Genomic DNA, 22,671 nt, shown 5'->3' on the forward strand with positions numbered 1-22,671 from the left:
CTAAGCATGAGAATAACCAAATACTACATTGCTTCTCTAGCTGCTGAGCTTTTAAAAGCCCTGGTATGACAGCAAGCTTTTGTGGACATTCTGGATTATTCCTTCTGTACTTTAACTCTCTGACTCACCTCCACTCTCAGTAAGTTAGATCAATTCCATAAATTGGAATCAGTCACCTGGAAAAAATACATTCTCAATATGATCCCAGATTGGCCATGGAAAAAGGGTAGCTTGAACTGTCCCACCTAGGTTCTGGGCTTCACAGGCCTGCTCTCCAAAAGAAACCTGTGTTCACAGCTGTAGGCTGCATTCACTATGGATGCCCTTGAGGTTCCTCCCTAAACTGCTTAGATTAAAATAATTTTCAAAAAACTGATTATGCCAATCTGGCCTACAGGAAGCTAGTTTCTATTCTGTATTTTATCAGATGTGCATAATACATATGGTCATCACTGATAATAGGTGAAAGATCTGCTCTAATATGGACACTAAGTGATGCTGGAGGATGATCCTGACCCACAATGAGGAGTGGGAACACCAGAGCCCTGTAGGGATGCCTGGCAACCTAACACGTTGAGCACGCAGAGCTCAGTAAGTTTCCTGTGATCACACATCTCCTGAGATCTCTCTATTTAATTGGAGGTGATCCTATCCACCTAATACAGCACCTCCTGTGGAATAACAAAAGCCACCTGCAGGAGCTGTGGTGATAACTCACAGGGTAGAGCATCTGCTGCTCTCTCAGAAGAACCACATGGACCCTAACAATTGGGTAAAGCATGTCAGTGATTACATCATAAAGTGTGTGTCAGAGAAACAGCCACATTATCCACACAAAAGACACTGTCACACTGGGTACCCCTTGGTGAATTTGAATTCACTTATAAGCCCAGGATCCATGGAACATGCAGAGATCCATCTCTATCTGTCAGTTCTAAGTACACAGGAGGGGACAGAACCCTTGAGTAAGAATGATGGTCTTAAGAGTCAAGAGATAGACTTCAATTTTTATTCATAACAAATACATTTTATAACACAAAAGGATTAAAATGAATAAAAATATTTAAAAATATTTGAAAGTGAAAAATAGTAACAGGAACATATAAATATGAAACAACAAAAAGAAAATTTCAATTAAAATCATAACAAAAATATTTCTAAAAGCAGATTCTTAACGAACATGTAGAAGCACAGATGTATTGCTGTTTCTCCTCTAGCACAGAAATGAAAGGCGGTCCCCCAAGGTGTCTCTTAAGTGGTGATTTCTGAAGAAGAAAGTGAGTAAGATCTCAATCAGTCAGGCTGGCTTAGTGTTATATAAATTTAGGGTCTCTAAGAAATGACAAATTAACTCTGAGGAAGAATTCTCATCCAAAAAATGTTGTTACCATTCAGGATGTTTGTCATCAGGGACTCCTGAGAAAGCAACTTATTCTTCAGGAAGCTCTCTTACTGGTGTGTGTCCAATTCCAGCTCTCTTGCACTTTCTTAGACCTGGGAGAAGAAGGAAGTTTTTGAGATAGTGATTTGGTGAGGAAATGCAAGCCAGCTGTCAGAATGCTGCCTTCTACCACCTCAGTTCTATTGGACAGTCGACATGGACCTTTTAACTGAATCATTGTTGCTAACTGCAGGAAGGGCAAAATCTCCAGCAAGCCTCACAGTAATGTGGGCTGACAATATGGGACCCAGACTTATACCAGTGCAAACCAAGAACAGGGCAATGGGAAGAGACCTCATTGGGTTGTAGGAAGAAGGAGACGTCCATATGTCACCAAGGTTAAAACCAATGACAAGAACTAATTTGACATTTGCACTTGGTTCTTATCCCAGAAAGGTGCTTCCTACACAAGAAGTCACATGACCAGAGAGTGTCATTTGGCAAGGAAACAAGAACTTGTTCAAAACTCTGCATAGGATCCAATCTATCACATGGATATGCAATAATGAGGTATGTTATTCATCTGTCACCATTTCTATACTGCAGCTTCAAAAAGAGCAGCAATATATACTTGCAAAATAATTCAGTTTCTGAAAAGTGGTTGGCTTCCCAGAATACTTGTGCATAGGCAGAGCAATGAACAATGCCATTACATGAGGTGGTTGGCTGGTTGTGAGTGTAAATTAGAAAGGTGGTAAGAGAAGCAAAGATGTATCAAATTGGCAAATTTTATCAGATATTGTTAAGCTAACACAGCTGCTCGTCCCTACCAGATGATGCTGGGTCTGGAGGTTGCTGGTCTTTATCTTTCTTGTTGAAGTCAACCAAATATTTCTGGTTCAGTGCACACTCAAGATGTCCCTCCCTGCTCCCCTGCTTCCGTGGGACCAACTTCTTCCTACATGTGTTCTCCATCAGGAGCTGGCTGAGCAGGTTTCTGGAAATACAGTCTGCATAGTAAGATCATGCTGCCCCTTTCTCCCATTCCCACTCCCGAGTGCCACTAACTCTACCAGGTCCCAGATACCCATGCAGACTTAATAAAATACATCTTGATACATATAAGGCTGCTGCACAAACCACAAAGAGTTAATTCTGGGAAGAATAAATTGTTTGTTTGGCCCGAGCACCAATTAGTGTCCACATCTCTCAAAAAGAACACGGATCTACATCTATCCATGAAAGCCCAATGCATGGGGGCAACATCAATTAGTAGTGGGCCAACACCCTCAAAGGAGGTCAGTAGAACCAAGAGAAGGTCATGCTAACCATTTGGTCCACCCACTGAGTGTTGTAAAACCTGGTATGACCCCAGAGGTCCAGGTCAGCCTAATAACCTTCTGCTGACTTCAATCAGTACTGTTCTATCTGGAGCCTTCTGAATATTCGTAGACAATCCTGGGAGGAGTAACAGTCTTTTGTGGAACTGAAAACTGAGTCCTATTGACCCTGGCACACTGATGTGTAAACAGCACAAGAGATAGAACCAGAGCTGAAGACCGTCCAATCCAGAACAAAGAAATCAGAAATGGCCATTCCACAAGTGATAGCCTTTCTGACCAGGACTTACCTAGAGAAGGTCATCTCCTTCTTCAGCTTATGGTTGGTCTCATGGATCTCAGTGTTCTCCATCTCTAAGTTGTGCAGAATTGACATGACCTCCTCCTCTATTCTCTCCAGGTCTTCATAATATGGATTTGGCCTGAAGTGTGGCCTGGCCCCAAATGATAGAATACAACGAACATCAGAATTTAGGAATATATGAGCTCATTGTGTGTCCTGTATTACCCCAGTCCTGGAAGGACACCTTCTGAATTCTACATATTGGGATGTTCTTCAGCTTCAGAAACGTGTTTTTGTTTGTCCAGATGGAGGGTTCCCTGGCTCCCTTTGTTCAATCAAGAGGAAATCTGCAGTCAAGCCAGTTAAGCTATCAAGAGCCTAGGCCACACGTCTCCATGCTCCCCCACCCCAACACACCCAGAAACCTGTGATTTCTTTTATCCTGTTTTAATAAAAGACCATATATCAACGCAAAATTATAATCTGCACAACGAATACAAATAAACAGACAAACGTGGCCACATAGGCAAAGAACTGTGCCGTTGACAGTGGGGCTCCCAGCATTCACATCACCATGAAAGTGTTACAGGTAAATACTCAGGCCAAGACATAGACCACTAGATTCCAAGTTTGGAGGGAAATATAAACATATAAAAGTTGTCCATATGCATTTGGATGTTACAGACACAGAGTCACAAACTGAGACATACCCACAATATAGAGAATTTTAAACAGAGTCAGAGATAGAGAAAGAGAAAGAGAAATATGGAAACAGAGAGCACTGTGAGAACCAGGAGAAATGCATGCACCATTGCTGTCCAGAGTGCAAGACGCACAGACAATAACAAACAGGCCTGAGCCTGAGAACTTCTAGTCAAGCATTGAGATGAACAGTTTGGGACCAGGCCCCTCAGGCTGCTGCCTGGATCTTCCAGCACTCAGTCCCCTGCCTAGCAAGTACATAGACTCACCATAAACTCACTGCAAATACAATCTTGCACAGCCACCAGCTGTCAAGTGCTTTCCAAATGCACACTGGGCACTCACTCTCCCTGACTTTATCCCTGAATTCTTCATTCAGACCACAAGTTCTGCTTTTCAATAAATGGAAGCAGATGAGTCCATTGTCCATCTTGCTCCCCAGGAAGGGTCAAGTTCTGAATCTCCTCTATATGGGAGGTGAGGTTTAGCACAGGGTGGTTAGGGAGGCACAGCTTTCTAGAACCCAAAACCTTAATAGTAGAGGATGAAGGTGACCTTGCAGACCCAGGAATGAAACAAGAGCATTTGGAGCGGTTCATACCTATTTTTAGTGGATCTCTCTGTCAGAAACCTCAGGCGATCTCTCAGGTCATTTCTCTCCTCGGTAATGAGCTGCAGCTCTTTAATCAGCCTCTCCTTTTCCTTCTTCGCCTGATTCTTGCTTAGGGAAGTTCCAGGGAATGATGATTCTCTCCCAGCATCTGTAGGTAGAAGAACACAAGTGAACCTGCATGGGGAGAATGCATAGAGGGTACATAGACCACCGTGGGGCCAAACAGGAGAACAAGCCTGGAACCCAGTGTCACTGCTAGGCGATTGGTCTATGCTTAAGAGGCCTCCTCAGTGGTCTCAGTTCTCCCACTACTCTATAGAGACCAAGAGACATAAGCAGCCAGGTGTTCCCTATGCTGGATATCACGTGCTTACATGTACCACGGAGATGGTTTCTCCAGGATTATTATCAGCTGAACAGGGTCCAGCTTGGTTTCACGACCTTCACCCCTGTGGTTTCAGAACTCAGATGATAAATTCACCATCCACAAAACTTGAGTGATTGGAGACACTCAGATGTCCTACCCTGATACTCTAGGCCAACAACTTTGGATGTAAAATGCATTTCTGGGGAGGATATAGTCAACAGACTTATCTGTTCCCCTATTTGAAATAGCAAATGCCCCAGAAGTACCAATAGGTTAGAGGCTGAATCTTGGTCTACATGTTCCAAATAGTTTTGGTATTTTAGAAAAAAGTTTGTAACACACAACCTCTAATATACAAAGCTAACGATGACCCTGCCAGTTAGAAGAAATCAGAGGAGGTCTAAGGACATAAGGTTATTGCCTGCAGCACAATTCTCTCCCTGTTCCTACTGACAGATATCCACTGTATTTAAAGAAGCAGTGATAGTTAAATACATTACTGCCCTGTCTAAACTCAGAAAAGGTGGACCCTCCATGACTCCTGATGGTATTATCATATCAATGTAACATAACAAATGAACTCTAAAAGTAAAGGCCAGAAATTCACACTATACTAGCATTTGCCTTACCATATCCTCCCTGTGGGGATGGGGAAACTAAAGTTCTGAAATCCTTGACTTTAAGGAATTGTGATATTCATGAAAATTCAATTCCTTTTCAGATGCTCCAGTTGTCATGGCCCATTGCTAGAAAGGTCAGCTTAAGCCTGCAGCCACCCTGGCAGGAAGCTCAAAATACACTGCCCAGAACTTACTCCACATTCCCCAGAAGTGCTGTCTTTGTCCATCATTACTTTGAGACGAAAGGCTAGACTCCTTCACTCTTGTCTCTCCACAATCGACGTTCCCCCTCCCAAAACGCTTGCGAAGATGGGAAAACATGTCTTAGCTTGTAACTGCCAGACTCAGACTGAGAGAAACTAGGGCACTGGTTGTCACTACAACACTGGTGACATCACAGAGGATGCCAAGAACTCTCTAGGAGACAATAGAGTGTCATAGAAGGGACAGCTGATGTCATGGGGAGCAGACTTTGCCTCCCAGCTAATGTTCTCCCTGTACTGAGCATAAGCAGAGGTGCCCTTTCCAGGAGACTTTCCTGGGGCAGAGTCACTGAGCATCTCCTGCTTCCAAAGCCAAATTTTCCTCAAGGCTTGATTATAAAAACCTTAGTAATTCCTATGCATCTAAATGAATGTTTCCTTCCATATCTTGCCCCAAAATGTCTCATCCTAACTCAAATTGTCCACATTCACCAATGTTAGCCATTAAAACTTCCTGAGATTTCATACCAGCTTGAATATGCAGTCAAAAGTTCTCCTGTCTCATTATGTACAGGTGCTTTAAATCACATCAATAAATAGTCTGCATGGTAGGTTACAACATGGGTGTGTGTTAGGGGAACACTCATGAAGTCATGTGCTTAGCAATCGACAATTGCCAAGAAATTCCTTAGGAGAAAGAGTTGACGTCTTTAAGGTGCTAGGAACAGTGTGGAGACCAGTTGGCAGAGGAAAGTGCAATATTGGAGCCATCAGTGAAGGGAACCTCATGCTGCTTGTGGGGTTCTCCTCTCTGCACCAATGTCGCCAAAGGAGCACTGCTCACAGGCCTGAGTAAGATATACCATGAGCTTCTGTCAGAAAAATAAAATAGTCAAGAGATATAGGGGGTGCACATAAACGTCTAAAATGAAGCTATAAACATCATTAAGTGGATAGAGCAATGTCCCAGCACCTGTACACTGGGAAATGGCCACCCTACCAAACACAAAAGCATCTATCTTATTAAAAAATGAATACTGTATAGAATTCATACATTAACACTGATTGATCACATCCATAGTTCAAATTTTGGGTGCAAATTCATGGCCCTAACTATCTTTCTCTCAACTTCTATAGCAAAAAATAAGAAAGAAAAAGAAAAAGTCAAAACAAAAAGCTCAAGCTTCTCATATGAGGATTACAGGAAGTGTTATATGGTAGTCAGTTCTGATTAGGCCATTTTAGATAGAACAGTGCATAGTGACCCTTAATGTGATGGGCCCTATATAAAGCTTTTTGCAATATTGGAATTTTAACAAACCTCAACAGAACATACAGAAGAGGAAAGGATGTGATCACCATGTCCTTGCTCTCTATCAGGGTATTTTTCTGTGTCCTTGATTGTCAGGCATAGAACAGCAACAATCTGAAATAGCTGGTAGACATGGAAAAAGGTGGCTAAAACTATAGTTGTGGGTTACACACCTCAACTGTCAAAGGCTAATGCTGTCCTCACAGTCCTTGGAGGCTACTCTTGTAAGCCTATTTATTGGAAAGTGGAAGGAGGTTCATCTGAGCTCAAAGTGAACCTGGCCAGCCAGGGAGAGGGCAACCTGTGATAATTGAGACCCTCTCTAAAACCAGCATAGAAACCCACACTTCATTCAAAGCATCATCTGTGAATTCTTGATTATTTACCATTCTCTCCCTACCAGTCTTTCAGTCTGGAATGATAGAAAAGAACTGGAAATGATCTTCCTATTCTCAGGACATTAATCTCTCTTTCCTTAGGTGCACATTAAGAACCCATGCAAACAGGTTTGACCATATGAACAACTTAGTATCATCTACTCAGTATATCTAGCCTAATACTGTGCCTATGGAAATCTCAAGCTTCCCTGAGTGTTGCTGAACCAGCAAGAAGTATGAAGTACTGAGGTCAAACCCCAGTGATCCTTTCAAGGGTTTAGAAGTAAGCCATCAGAGAAACTCCACTTCTTTGTCCTTAGATTAAATCACATTGACACAATGTGAATCTGGTGGACTATTTAACCAGACATCTTTCTCCTAAACCCAGCTTTCTGAGTTCAGTCCATGGGAACCTGCATGGGGAGAATGCATTGAGTGTACATAGACCACAGTGAGGCCTAAACAGGAGAACAAGCCTGGAACCCAGTGTAACTGCAAGGAGTTTGGTCTTTGCTTAAGAGACCTCCTCAGGGGTTTGGGGATTTAGCACTTGCCTAGGAAGTGCAAGGCCCTGGGCAAGGCCCTGGGTTCGGTCCCCACCCCCAGAAAAAAAAAGAACCAAAAGAGAGAGAGAGAGAGAGAGAGAGAGAGAGAGAGAGACCTCCTCAGTGGGTCTCAGTTCTCCCACTACTCTATAGAGACCAAGAGATGTAAGCAGCCAGATGTTCCCTATGCCTGCCAACACAGGCAATAAATGCAGTAAATTTTAATTTCTGTTCAATTGTTCAGTAACTTACTTACACTTGCATATTGCTTTGGAAGTGGTGGGGTTTCATGATCAGCATTGCATTTAATAAAACATAACCAATCATCCCTCCTAGAATGACTCTGTATATAGAGAAAGAAAATTTATTAGAATGGCTTATAGGCTGTGGTACAGCTAATTCAACAAGGAATGGAAGGTCTAAAACGCAGTAGTTATCCCTGTTGAAGCCAATCCCCCTAGCATAGGTGTAGCCATTTTGTTCCATGCCTGCCAGATAGTTCATATTCTTGCTGTAATATGTCGCCTATCATTGTTGTCTGAAAATAATTTAACTCACAGCAGGGTCAGGCATGATCACATAACTTGTGTATGTTTTTCTTATTGGTTATTTTGTTTATTTATATTTCAAATGTTAACCCCCTTTCCAGTTTCCCCTCCAAAAACCCTGCATTCCACCCCTTTCCCCAGACCCCTCGAGGGTGCTCCCCCACCCACCCGTTCCCAAACCACTGGAAGGAAGTTCTTTATGTTGTGAGGTTTCTTAATCTTAAATTCCATAAGCATAAGCTTCATGTAGGACCAATAAAATTAAAGGTCAATATGAGGCCTGCAGAGATGGCTCCATGGTTAAGAGCACTGACTGCTCTTCCAGAGGTCCTGAGTTCAAATCCCAGCAACCACATGGTGGCTCACAACCATCTGTAATGAGACCTGATGCCCTCTTCTGGTGTGTCTGAAGACAGCTACAGTATACTTATATGTAAATAAATAAATCTTTAAACAGATAAAAAGTCAGTATGAACCTTTGTTGTCTAAAATGGCTTGAGTCAGGGCTGACAACCAGACAGCCCTTCCAGCACCTGCCTATGAGCTCACAGTTTAGTCTTTATAAACTGACATAGAAAAATGTCCAGGGTCCTAGCCTGACAAATTCTCAGCTAGGTCTCTGATGATCAGTCTTAGGGTGGGCATTCAAAAAACCATCCCTCTCTAAGTGAGGTCAGAGTTTGTGTGGTTTATGGGGCAACTCCTGAACCCCAACGGTTTTGTCCATAAGGCTGGATATTTCAGCTGCTCTTCAGTACATGCAGTAATCCTGAAGAAGTAGGCAAATTAATAAAGCAAACTTCCTTCTTCCATGTCCTTGATGTAAGCTGCCAGCAGAAGGTGTGGTCCAAACAACAACCAACAGATTGGGTAAAGATCTTTACCAATCCTACAACAGATAGAGGGCTTATATCCAAAATATACAAAGAAATCAAGAAGTTAGACCGCAGGGAGACAAATAACCCTATTAAAAAATGGGGTTCAGAGCTAAACAAAGAATTCACAGCTGAGGAATGCCGAATGGCTGAGAAACACCTAAAGAAACGTTCAACATCTTTAGTCATAAGGGAAATGCAAATCAAAACAACCTTTAGATTTCACCTCACACCAGTCAGAATGGCTAAGATCAAAAACTCAGGTGACAGCAAATGCTGGCGAGGATGTAGAGAAAGAGGAACACTCCTCCATTGTTGGTGGGATTGCAGACTGGTACAACCATTCTGGAAATCAGTCTAGAGATTCCTCAGAAAATTGGACATTGAACTGTCTGAGGACCCAGCTATACCTCTCTTGGGCATATACCCAAAAGATGCCCCAAAATATAACAAAGACACATGCTCCACTATGTTCATAGCAGCCTTATTTATAATAGCCAGAATCTGGAAAGAACCCAGATGCCCTTCAAAAGAGGAATGGACACAGAAAATGTGGTACATCTACACAATGGAATATTAGTTATCAAAAACAATGACTTTATGAAATTCATAGGCAAATGGATGGAACTGGAAAATATCATCCTGAGTGAGGTAACCCAATCACAGAAAAACACACATGGTATGCACTCACTGATAAGTGGATATTAGCCCAAATGCTCGATTTACCCTAGATGCACAGAACACATGAATCTCAAGAAAGATGACCAAAATGCGAATGCTTCACTCCTTCTTTAAAAGGGGAACAAGAATACCTTTGGCAGGGACTAGGGAGGCAAAGTTTAGAACAGAGGCAGAAGGAACACCCATTCGGAGCCTGCCCCACATGTGGCCCATACATATACAGCCACCAAACTAGATAAGATGGATGAAGCAAAGAAGTGCAGGCTGACAGGAACCAGATGTAGATCTCTCCTGAGAGACACAGCCAGAATACAGCAAATACAGAGGCGAATGTCATCATTAAACCACTGAACTGAGAACGGTACCCCTGTTGAAGGAATCTTAGAAAGGACTGAAAGAGCTCAAGGGGGTTAAGACCCCATATGAACAACAATTCCAACCAAGCAGAGCTTCCAGGGACTAAGCCACTACCCAAAGACTGACCCTGGGCTCCAACTGCATTCATAGCAATGAATAGCCTAGTAAGAACACCAGTGAAAGGGGAAGCCCTTGGTCCTGCCAAGACTGAACCCCTAGTGAATGTGATTGTTGTGGGGGAGGGTGGTAATGGCGGGAGGATGGGGAGGGGAACACCCATACAGAAGGAGAGGGAAAGGGGTTGGGGTATGTTGGCCTGGAAATCGGGAAGGGGAATAACAATCGAAATTTAAATAAGAAATACTCAAATTAATAAAGATGAAAAAAATAAAAAAAGGTGTGGCCCAGATTAGATGTGGGCCTTTCCATCTCAAAAGATCTGAATTAAAGATTTATCTCCTCACTCAAATATTTGGATTAGAAGTAGGTCTTCTTGCTTCAAATAATTTAATTAAGAAAAAAAATCCAATGGTGCTCATGCCTTTAGCCTCAGCATCCAGGAGGCAGAGGCAGGTGGATCTGTGAGTTCAAGGCCAGCCTGGACTACAAAATGAATTCCAGGACAGCCAGAGCTACACAGAGAAACCCTGTCTCAAAAAAAACAAAGAAGAGGAGGAGGACCAAGAGGAGGGGGTTGAAGAGAGGAAAACAGAAAGAAGGAAGGAGAGAGAGAGAGAGAGAGAGAGAGAGAGAGAGAGAGAGAGAGAGAGAGAGAGAGATCCCCCTCACAGGGCGTCAAGCCATTTGGCATTAGTTAATTCCAGGTACACTCAAGTTAACAACCAAGAACAGCAATCCCATTACCCGTGGTTGTGATCTCACCCTGGTAGGCTCCTGATTGGAGGCTGAAGCAGGAGAATTGCCATAAGTCTGATGCCAGCATGAACTACACACGTGTTCCAAGCCATGCCAATCTCAGCTACAGTTTGAGATTCTGTCTGAAAAATATGAAAGAGAAAGAAAACATAATTTCCTAGAGCAGTGTTTCTCAACCTTCCTATGGCCTCAACCCTTTAGAACAGTTCCTCATGCTGTGGGGATCCCAACTACAAAATTATTTTTTCGCTACTTCACAACTGTAAATTTGCTACTGTAATGAATCTTTATTGTAGTGTAAACTGTCTGATAGGAGACCCTGTGTGGGTCACGACCCACAGGCTGAGGGCCTTTGCCCTAGAGGCGGTCTTGGCCTAGATTATATAGTTCATATTATAATGGGCTCTCTCAGCGTTTGAAGGTTGAGTATATTCACTTGTAACATCACAACTTAGAAATTCAGCTGAGCAGGTGACTGGTACCGTGTGACATCCCCCAGAATAGCTTTGCCATTTTGTTCCATGCCTGCCAGCCATTTCATATTGTTGCTGTAACACGCCTGCCGTCACTGATGAGGAGAAGGGACTTGGCTCAAGGACATGCTGACCACACACCTTGTTTTGTTCTGAATGTTCTGTATGCGGTTTGCTAATCTAGAGAAATTCTACACCTGAAGGAGTGGTTCCCTGAAGTGGACACAGGTGAAAGGCTAAGGCAGATGTGTGAAGGAACGTTTCACTGAAGCAGACACAGGTAAAAGGATGTTCTGCTAAAGCACGCATGTGAAAGGACACGTGATGAAGGGTTCTGCACTAAGGACAAACATGCATTGGTCTGCCTTGCATTCTGTAGTTGAGCTGCATTTGTTGGGACTTCATAGAACCACAGCAAAAAACCTTCTGGTGGGCTGTGTGTTTCCTTGGGCTTGGGCTGATGGGCAGAGTGATGTCCGCTGAGACAGACACATGTGCTGACGCAGGACACACGCTGAGGCCAGGCCCATGAAGGACACGGGATATTGAGAGGGAGTTTGGGTGGAGGCTGAGCTTGGCTTGCGTAGCTTGTTGGTCTGGGGTCTCTGCTGATCTCTGCTCACCTGAGAGCTGCTCTTACTGACTGTGTAGCATCTTGGCTGCTCTTTGTTGCACTTGGACAGCCCTCAGGACCAGGCTCTCCTCTCTCTTAACCATGGCTGCTGTCCTCTTCCTCTCTCCTCTCTGTCACACACGTTCTTCCTTTATTCTCTGGCAGCTTCTTCCTCCTTCTCCCCTCCTCATGATCCTCTCTAGCAAAGCCCTCAAAGCTCACCTCCCCCATCTCTCTGCTGTGCAGCTGTTGGCTGTTGGCTTCTTTATAATCACAGTTAACTGGGAGCAGGGTCAGGTTTTTTTGGATTAACCAGTTTTGAGTTCTCCAAATTAGCAGTAAATACAAGCAGAAGTAGGCCAATCCACCACAGGGATTTCTTTTGCTTTGTTTTGTTTTAATTTTTCTTTTACCCTTTACTTTATTTTATTTTTGGCTATTTTTAATCATTTGTTATTTTATTTATGTATATTTCAAACGTTGTCCCACTTTCCACACTCACCTCATCATATCTTACATCCCATTTCTGCTCAGCTTTGCCTATGTGACAGTGCTCCCCCACCCACACATATCCATTCCCACCTCACACCTCTATGACCTCCTTTTGGTGGGCAACAGGCCTCAGGGTAGTCAATGGCCTCCCACCACATGATGCCACTTAAGTCAGTCCTCTTCTACACAGTTACCTAGAACCATAGAGCCATCCTTGCATATACTTTGGCTGGCAGTTTGATCCCTAGGAGCTGCGGGTCTGGTGACAGAGGATCTGGTTAGATATTAAAGACAAATGGTTGCTGCTTTCTCCTCTTTTTCTGGTTATAGGTGAAATCATGTTTGTTTGCTTCCCTTTTTTGAAATTATTGAGTTGATTAATTTCTTGGTTTTTCTTGTGTATAGTTTAGCTCATTTTCTTGGGGTTTTCCTCGTATTTTCCTCTGTTGTGCTCTCTTAAAGAAAAATGTTGTTTAAATTTGGTTTTGTTGTGAAATATCTTGGTTTCTCCATTTATGGTGACTGAGAATTATGCTGGGTATAGGACCCTGGGTCTGCATTCCATCTGCCCAAATTTATCTGGCTTTTGGAGTCTCTGTTGAGAAGTCTGGTGTATTTCAGATAGGTCTGAATTATTTATTACTGGTTATTTATACCTTACCCCTTTTAAAGTTCTTTCTTTGATCTGTGTTTTTAGTGTTTTAATTATTATGTGAATGGCAGAGTTTTTTCTGGTACAATTCATTTAGCCTTCTGTAGGCCTCTTGTACAGTTATGGCATTTTCTTCCTTACCTTATGGAAGTTTTCTGCTATAATTTGTTGAAGATGTTTACTGGACCTATGAACTGGAAATCTTAATTCTGTTCTATATCTATTATCCTTAGATTTGGACTTTTAATTGTGTCCTGAAATTCATGGATGTTTTGGATTCAATAAACCATACATGTTTATCTGAGATGGGTGTTTTGTGTTTTGTGGGGTGACCTCCTTGATGCCAACTCTTCCATTTAGTAGCAGGTTGGTTAATGAGACATGGTTAGGAATGGTGACTTATTGACATAAACTATATGAAAATAGGTAGGTTAATTTATGTGTGTTAAGTATCAGTAGTCTCCTGGGTGGTTTTGGTTCCCAGTTGGCCATGTGCAACCGTTTCAAAAGCCCCGGTTTGATGTTCCTTGGGTTTCCTATGATGATGCACTCAGATATGACAAATATCAACAGAATCCTCGTCAAAGAACTTAATTTATATAATAGACCGAAAATTACTAATTATGTTACAAAATATTTGATCACACTGTGATCTCCAAGAATGTATTATTTACTGATAAACTATTGTGTGGTATAGCATCGCCATGGCACAGGCATTTAACACAAGGGTTGTTTGTTTGATGTAAACATGGACTTTACTTTGGTAAGGCTAACCTACCACACACCTTTATTGCAAAGATAAAACTGCATTTAGGTTCAGAGATGGTCAAGGCACAACTTGAAAGGAAATGAAGATGACTAAACCAATGGAAAGTCTTTGAGTTGAAGGATTTTTAGAAAGTGTGCAGAGGGAAGAAGAATGCTCTTCTGGGAGGTCAGTGAATTAGGAAGGACAGTTGGGAGTTGACTTCTGTATCTGGCTCCTGAAACTTCATTGGTAAAAATTAATGTCTGGAATTTTGTGTTGTAAAACAACACATTGGCTCTGCAGCTTTTGGCAAGGGCCATGGACAGAGAGATCACACCAGCTGGGGACAATCTGAAAGGAAATCAGGTTTTCTTAAGTCACCTGAGAAGTCCTCAAGGAGAGAGGAATGAATGGGTAGCACCATAATAGAAGGCTTTAGGATCTCGTACTGAGCTACTCTAGATGCCTTGAAAATAGAAGCAGAGAATGAAAAACTAAATGACTTCACAGGAATTAGCTCAATTCTCACTATGATCATTTCATGTTGGTAATTTATACTTGATTCTTTTTTTAAAAAAAATTAAAAAAGAGTCTTCTGTTTTAATGTGAGGCTGTCTTAGAATCACAAAATGCTTACACCTGTATGGCGCCTGGCATCTAACACTATCGGGCTAGAGATTCTACTTTTAAATGCATCACCATCGACAGCTTCCATTTAACCTGCAGGTGTCCATGCCAGGCAGACACTGAGCAGGTTGTATGTTCTGTTAATCTCCACAACAACCCAATTCAGCAGAAACACGTCCATTTTACAGGTGAAGAAACCACAGCTCAAAGCAAATGAGTATCAGGGTCCCCTCAGTCTCACTGTCTGTCACTCAGACCCACATCCTTCTCTGTACAGGGAAGCCATGGGCCTGATGTGGCTGTGCAAGCTGATTCTGCTGAGATGATCAATGCTATTCTTGACCCTGGGAGAATTTAAGACAAGGTGACCCACAGACTCCTGGGATAGATTCTATCTCTGGGTTCTAGGGTGGGACACAGTATCACTTGCATGGGTCTCTACTCATCTGAGGAGTCTGCTCCCATGTGTCAACTTCTATGGCAGTGGTTCAAATCCCTCCTAATGATGTAACCCTTTAATACAGATCTTCATGCTGTGGTGACCCCCATCACAAAATTATTTCATTGCTACTTCATAACTAATATTGCTACTCTTTTATGTCATAGCATGCTAAGTATCTGATATGCAATGTATCTGACATACACTCTCCTAGAAGGGGTCACAACACACAGGTTGAGCAACATTACTCAATAAACTTTTTCTTTTTCTTTTTTAAAGAGAGGCCTTCGTCTCAGAAGGACCTGGAGCAGTTATAAGAGCAGAGATGCCCTGTGGTAGTGACAAGTTTTAGCAGGCTCAAGGCTGCTTGCCTTAATGACAACAGATATTCCTGGCTAAAGGCACCACCACAAATCACTCTCCCCAGGATATTTCTTACCTCAGTTTTCCTCCATTACAATGTCTATCTCCTTGGACGTGTCTGTCCAGGCAGCCAGTCCCTGTAGTGTCTGATACAGACAGAATGCTAAGGGCAAGAATGCTTTCCCTCTGTTGGCACAGTCACTTCTACAGTAGTAAGTTCAAATCCTGGAGTGTATATATGTGTCTCACATAGTGTGTGAGACTTGAAATGTCATCCGTTTGAGTTGACAAAAACCAACTCTCACTTCAGATTTACATCTGACCAACAATTATTTTCACGAGAACACAGAAGCTCGCCAGACCTACAGAGTCAGATCCCCTCCCTGCCTGGGATGATCCCACCCAGGTTAGACTTCAGCTTCACTTATCAGCTGTTATCAGAAAAGTGTTATCTTAAGATTCTGCAGTCCACGGTCTGGACAAAAGTTGTTAAATGGCTAGTATGGGAGTTTTCTCCAGTTTAAAATCATTCTGGTCTCTTCTCTCCCCTGGACTGCCCTCTGTTCTCTCAGGTCTGTTGGTCCTGGAAAGACCTGGGTTCACCTCAAGGCCTGGGTTGTGGAGGAAGACCTTTTGTTGTGGAAATGAGCATGGATCAAGGACGTAGCCCCACTCTGGACAATTAAGCTCCAGAAAATCTTCCCCAATCACAGAACTAGGTCATGTGGGAGCCTACACTGTTTCAAAGGGAGAGCTGGTTGCTTTCTCCTGGAAGAAGCACTTGGGGGTTGACTGTCACTTCTGAACCTTCTGTTCTAAGTCACTTCTCAGAAGGGGCACTTTGCTCTAACTCCTCCATGGGACTCACACAGCACTGGGGCCAGAGGATCCTCTGGTGTTGCAGCTCTGAGCTGGGAGGGGTAGCTCTCACCCTGACTTGAAGAAGCCTGTTTTCACAGCTGATCTAGATCTGAGGAACAGGTGCTTTTAAAGAAGCATGTGAAAGTATCTCCTGCAGGAGAGCTCACTATGCAGGGAAAGTCACACAGGACAGGGAAAAGTGGCTTCCCAACTTCCACGGGGCGAGCGAACCAGGGAGGGCACAGGATGGTTGTGGAGTTTATGAAAGGCCTGCATCTCCCTGAAAGTCTTCCAGCAACCCTACATCCCACCACTATCCCAGGCTCACAGGTGAGGATCAGCCAAGCCTGCCACCTACGGGGGTCCCTGCAAAGTAAACCTGGAGTGGTGAACTGGGGAAAACACTTCAGGGGAGGGGGAGACACCAGTCCCCAGGGCCAAGCCTGGCATCTGTTCATTTGGCTCTGGCTTCTAGGTGTTGCCTAGTGCAGGGCTTGGTGAGCCCAGATCTCAAAAGTCTTTGGCTAAAGAAGTGAGAGCCCACAGGGCAATGCAAACCACGGCAGGGCAGGGCAGAGCAAAGCCGCACTCCAGCAGACAGTGTATAAGCTATGGGCTCGAGGGACTGGCAGGAGCAGGGCTAACCCTTGCTCTTTGGGCAGGGCAGGGCGGGGCGGGGCAGGGCAGGGCAGGGCAGGGCAGGGCAGGGCAGGGCAGGGTGTTCCGCACTCCAGCAGACAGTGTATAAGCTATGGGCATGCGGGACTGGCTCATTATAAGGCAGGGGAGTAACACACTCCTTCTAAACAAAGAATGACTGTACTAATAATCTAACCTTAATATTTTGAATTTCTTGTCCCATATAAAGAACTGCCTCTTCTAGAGCATTCGCCCTGTCTTCAAACCCTCCATGTATCTTTCCTTGAATCAATAAAGCAATACTAACATTCTTAGATAACTTAGATGAGCAGTGTGGACCTCTCTAACCAAAGAAGTAGTAGATAAGGCAAAAGGAGACATTACACCAATCAGAGCAGTAAGACCCAGAATTAAGGCAACCACAAAACGCCTACCTCTACGAAGTACAGAGGAGGCATGATGAATGGCCTCTATGCCAGGATCAAAAAACCATGTCCCATTAACATAGACAGGCAAAAGTACATAAGGAGGTTGTCGTACTATGACAAAAACATTTTTCCTTGTAACAGTAAGACAATTAGATAATTGACAATTTATGCAAGTAACATGATAAACACCATGACCATCCTGACAAGGGAAAAATCGCCATGCTCTTCAGAGGAAAGAAAGGAGAAAGGAGCAGCCACACAGGCTAAAACTGAAGCAGAAACTCTCTTAACCTCAGAACGAGGTCTAATAAGGGTTACTTTATGAGGAGCAGCCAAAAGACGCTATAGATCAGGCTGAACAGGAAGCAAGTGGGAATTAAAAATTGGGGGAAAGGTAGGGGAAGCCCATCCAGGGGCAAACCAGGCATTAGCAGGGGAGGTCGGTAAGGAAGCATCTCCTTTGGTAAACCTATACTGTTTCAATTGCATAGATAATCATGTTCTGGACTACTAACAGACCAATCTAAAAGTTTAAAAGTTTGAGCTGTAGGGCTAAAGGGAGTAAAGTACGCAGCTTTGGAGAGAAAACCGCAAGACCACCATTGAGGGTAGCCATTAATAGCAATATTCTCCCAAACAGAGATCAGTTCCTCGCCATTCTGACAAGCAAACAAAAGGGAAGGCAAAGGACCTGAAGAAGATGGAGGAGAATAATGAAAGCCTCCTTTAAAAGGTAAAAATAATTTTAGAAACTGAATGTGTCGCTGACTGGTGGAATCGTCACTACAAGCATATTTTCGAGGAGTTGGAGACTCTGAAATTAACTCTCTCTCCTCTAAAGAGAAACACCCTTTAATGTCATTTTTAACAGTAAAGCATGTGGGAAGGGAGTCAGCGATTCCAGAATAGTTGTAGCAAGTCAAAGTTCGTTCTTTGAAATAAGAACTACTTTCTCCTCACCTTGACAAGGCCAAATTCCCAAGGGGCCACATGAAACAAGGGAGGATCAGGTAAATAAGCCCAGTAGGAGTCTTGGGCAGCAGCATAGAGAAAAATAATTACCTGGGTGAAGAGCAGTGAAAGCATAGCAGGAGAAGATTGGAGGGAGTAACTGGGAGTCGGAGAGGAAGCACGCTATCTCTTGCAGCAGAGACCAATTCTTGAAGCTGATCCCAAGTTGGCAACAGCGTGGTAGATGAGCGACCATGCAGCTGAAGCCTGGTGAAAGCAGAAGTGAGGCGCTGCTCAGAGCTGTCTGGCGTCATCAGGAATGAGGCAGGCTCCGCTCTCATCTTTCGCTGTCGGTTGTTGAGGGGAGACTTTCTGCTTTTCTGCCCTGGGATTGTATGATGTGATGAGGCGGTCCGGAATCCAGACTGGTGACTCGGCATCCTGTGGAAAGACACATGCATGCCCCCTTGCGGAGGAGAGAAGAACATCTGGTCCCTTCCACGTAGATGAAACAGCTTTCTGCAAATCTAAGGGACAGTGATGTTCCCTAGGATCGCAATGGCGCTGTTGCAGATCTACCTTGAGAATCTTTTTTTCCCTTTTCTTCTTTTTCTTCCATCTAAATTAAATTGGGTATTTCTCATTTACATTTCAAAGGTTATTCCCATTCTCATTTCCAGGCCAACATTCCCCTAACCCCTGCCCCTCCCCTTCTATATGGGTGTTCCCCTCCCCACCCTCCCCCCATTACCGCCCTCCCCCGAGGAATCCAGTTCACTGGCGCTCCAACCTTGACAGGACCAAGGGCTTCCCTTCCACTGGTGCTCTTACTAGGCTATTCATTGCTACCTATGCGGTTGGAGCCCAGGGTCAGTCCATGTATAGTCTTTGGGTAGTGGCTTAGTCCCTGGAAGCTCTGGTTGGTTGACACTGTTGTTCATATGGGGTCCCAAGCCCCTCCAGCTCTTTCGGTCCTTTCTCTGATTCCTTCAAACGGGGTCCCATTCTCAGGTCAGTGGTTTGCTGCTGGCATTCGCCTGTGTATTTGCTGTATTCTGGCTGTGTCTCTCAGGAGAGATGTACATCTGGTTATTCAAATAATTACTTACAAAAAGAGCATGATAATAAGTGAGTGGGGGAGACATATTTTAATTCTCCTCCCTGTACCTTAGCCATCTGTGTCTTTAATATTTGGTTAGATCTCTCAATAATTGCCTGCCCTTGAGGATCATATGGAATGCCTGTAGTGTGTCTAATAACAAATTTAATACAAAAGTTTGCAAAGGCTTTAGATTGATAAGCAGGACCATTATCAGTTTTCAGATGCAGCAGGATGGCAAGAAATGCAAAAGAAGTAAACAAATGCTGCTGTACATCCTTGAATGCTTCTCCCGTCCTGGCTGTGGCCAAAATAACTCCCGAAAGGTATCAACAGTAACTTGAACAAAGGAAAAATTTCCAAAACATGAAACATGAATTACATCCATCTGCCTTAGGATTCCAGGCTTGAGTCCTTGAGGGTTAACTCCAGGCAGAGAAGCTGGAAGTGTTGTAGGACAAGCAGAACAATGTTTTACAATGTGACGAGCTGCCTCTCTAGTCAAAGAAAATTGATATCTCAGTGCCTGAGCATTTTGGTGGTGAATACCATGGGAGGCGATTGCTCTACTAACATCATCTAAAAGCGAACCCTGAGTCAATAAATTTGCATATGAGTTTCCTGTGACTAAAGGTCCAGGAAGACTATTGTGAGCCCGAGTATGTCCCACAAAATAAGGAATCAAGCGTTGACGCACCAATTGTTATAATTTTTGTAATAAGGTATTAATTGTTGTTTTGTCTGTGTTGATCACAGCTATCTCAATAACAGGGAAGAGTCTATCACATTTTGAGAGTCAGGATAGAGGTTAAAATGAATCGAGGAATAATGAGAAAAAACTTCAATAACTGCATATAACTCTGTCTTTTGAGCTGAGGTAAAGGAGGTCCTGGTGTCAGTTTCAGAAACAATAACGAATGGCTTTTCCATTTGAAGAACCATTGGTAAAGAATATTTTTCCTTGATCTAACGGCTCCATAGAGAAGGCAGAAGGAAATATAACTTGTTGTCAATTCAGAAAATGTAACAGAGGATTTTTTGGAAGATGATATAACACTTGCCCCTTAAAGGAGACAAAAGCTAATGCAAAGGAACCAGAAAAATTTAGCAACCACTCAACCTGAGTGTTGGTGCAGGGTATTCTAATCAATTCAAAATCTTTACCCAATATCCCCTAATCCTTCTCTACCCTCCATAATGAGCTGAGCTACTAAATCATAATAAGGAATCAAAACGTGGGGAGGGAGCAGGCAAATGGATCCATTCTAAAGGTCCTTGTTCTTGCCAGATAACCCTGGTGGGTGTTAGGGAAGTATGCAGGATAACACATTCACAGGCCTCATATAAATCAATTCTGACAGTGAGTTGTGCCTGGATGGCCTCCTCAAACACCTGCAGAGCCTTTTGTCCCTCTTGAGTTAACACTCAGAGAGATTTGGGACAATGATCTCTCTTTAAAATATCAAAAAGTGGCTTTAATTGGCCAATGGAAAATTTTACATAAGGTCTAATCCAGTTGATTTCTCCTAGCAGTTTTTGGAAATCATTTAAGGTTTTCAACTTATCCATCCTAAATCTTAAGACTGCATGTGAAATAGGATCAGAATAAAGAATTCTCCCCAAATAACTGTATGGGGGATCCTTTTGAAATTTTCCAGGAGCCACTATTAAGCCATACTTACGCACACTTTGTATAAGGTTATCCAAAGCTTGATTCAGCAAAGTCAGGGAAGAATGAGCAATCAAAATATCATCCATAGAATGAAAAATCAACAACTCAGGAAACTGTTGACGAGTGGGAGACAAAGCCATATCCACAAATGTTTGACACAAAGTGGGACTGTTTTTCATTCCCTGTGGGAGCACTTTCCATTGAAACCTCTGGTAAGGCCTTTGTAAATTTGTTGAGGGTAAACTAAAGGCAAAGGCTTCCTGTCATCTGGATGCAAAGGGATAGTAAAGAAACATCTTGCAATCTATAACACACGCAGAGCATCCTTCGGGAATCTCTGTGGGAGAGGGCAGTCCTGGTTGCAGAGCCCCTTAGCCTCCATGGCTGCATTCCCCTTCCTTACATCCTGTAACAATCTCCATTTGCCAGATTTTTTCTTAATCACAAAGGTAGGTGTATTCCAAGGCCTGGTGGAGGGTTAAATATGACCGTTATCCAATTGTTCTTGTACAAGCTGAGTAGCTGCCTGAATCTTTTCTTGACAAAGGGACCACAGATCCACCTAGACACTTTGATCAGTGGCCCAGACTGTCTTATCCCCAGTTAAGTCAATTACCCCAGAGATACTTTTCCACCTAAAAGAAGTCTAACCTCATCCTCATAATTAGCTTTAAATAAGAGAAATTGTCCCTCTGTGAGACAGGACCTGGCCAGGATAAATCAGTCTGCAGGAGTGAGCCAAATAAATGCCTACCAGATTTTCCACAAGGGAGAGGACATAAGGTGAAGTAGGGCCATATTTAGAAGTATTTTCTTTTCATTCCTTAACAAGTTTAAAGGAGATGAGTTCCCATTTCTGGATCTCCATGCTTACTGTTAGAAATAGCATCAAATGTTCCCCTTGTTCCCTGGCCTTCTACACTGCTTGCAGAATACGGGACTGAGGGGGGCTTCTTTTCTTACTCCTTTTCTTAGGCGTAAGAGGGCCCAGTCAGGATTATGATATTTAGCTGCCTCATCCTCTCTCAGATTCATCTCCAGGATCTAAAGGCTCTCCCTCCTCGTCCTCCTCAGGGTCTGAGGAAGTCTCTACTAAATCTACAATACACTGTGAAGGCGGTGGTTTTGATGACTTAGCAGTTTGTTTCTTATCGGTTTGTTTGGACAGTAGAGGCACTCCTTCCTTCACAGCACTGTTTGTACTACAAACAGACCCTGCTGATGAGCTGGGCAGGTCTGTTATCTCAGCCTGGGAAAGTGCCTGTTTCACCACAAACCAGAACATAAGCGCTTTCTCTGGAACCTGTCCTTCGTCTTCCTCATCCTTATGTTCCAGAATCCAGGTTTTTATATCCTTTCCTATGCTTTCCCATGCTACCTCATCCAAGGTCCCTTTATCAGGTAACCAAAAGCTCACAGAACAAATGAAGAGGAGACAATCAGAGAGCTACTGTTTTTCAAAGTGAATTCTCTTTTTAAGCAATACCTTATGAAGAATCTTTTCATACATAGATCTCTCACTGGATTCAGTTTG

General features: G+C 43.2%; 1 protein-coding gene across 3 annotated transcripts; it reads right to left on the reverse strand.

Annotated features, from left to right (window-relative positions):
• Positions 1-992: 992 nt before the first annotated feature.
• LOC147999149 (disks large homolog 5-like) lies at positions 993-18,801 on the reverse strand. 3 transcript variants are annotated; one of them, XM_087596230.1, is made up of 7 exons: positions 18,478-18,801; positions 11,087-11,202; positions 4,308-4,467; positions 3,012-3,155; positions 2,212-2,378; positions 1,389-1,494; positions 993-1,265 (listed from the first exon to the last, which is right to left on the reverse strand). In XM_087596230.1, the coding sequence occupies exons 2-6, from the start codon at positions 11,145-11,147 to the stop codon at positions 1,430-1,432; spliced, it is 597 nt and encodes a 198-aa protein (XP_087452356.1). In that variant the 5' UTR covers positions 11,148-11,202; positions 18,478-18,801; the 3' UTR covers positions 993-1,265; positions 1,389-1,429. The 3 variants fall into 3 exon arrangements, with proteins under 3 accessions (XP_087452356.1, XP_087452354.1, XP_087452355.1); XM_087596228.1 differs by lacking the exon at positions 11,087-11,202; XM_087596229.1 differs by lacking the exons at positions 11,087-11,202; positions 18,478-18,801 and adding an exon at positions 5,501-5,657.
• Between the last annotated feature and the right edge of the window lie 3,870 nt (positions 18,802-22,671).

Source organism: Rattus norvegicus, chromosome 19 (genome assembly GCF_021556685.1).
Source record: "Rattus norvegicus strain SHRSP/BbbUtx chromosome 19, alternate assembly SHRSP_T2T, whole genome shotgun sequence".
Taxonomy (NCBI): domain Eukaryota; kingdom Metazoa; phylum Chordata; class Mammalia; order Rodentia; family Muridae; genus Rattus; species Rattus norvegicus.

Coding starts and splice junctions, on each gene's coding strand:
- LOC147999149 (XM_087596228.1), bottom strand. CDS start 18,622: ATGGTCGCTCATCTACCACGCTGTTGCCAACTTGGGATCAGCTTCAAG. Junction 3,156..4,307: donor GAGAGATCCACTAAAAATAG/GTATGAACCGCT, acceptor ATTTGGGGCCAG/GCCACACTTCAGGCCAAATC. Junction 1,495..2,211: donor TCCAGACCCAGCATCATCTG/GTAGGGACGAGC, acceptor TTCTTCTCCCAG/GTCTAAGAAAGTGCAAGAGA.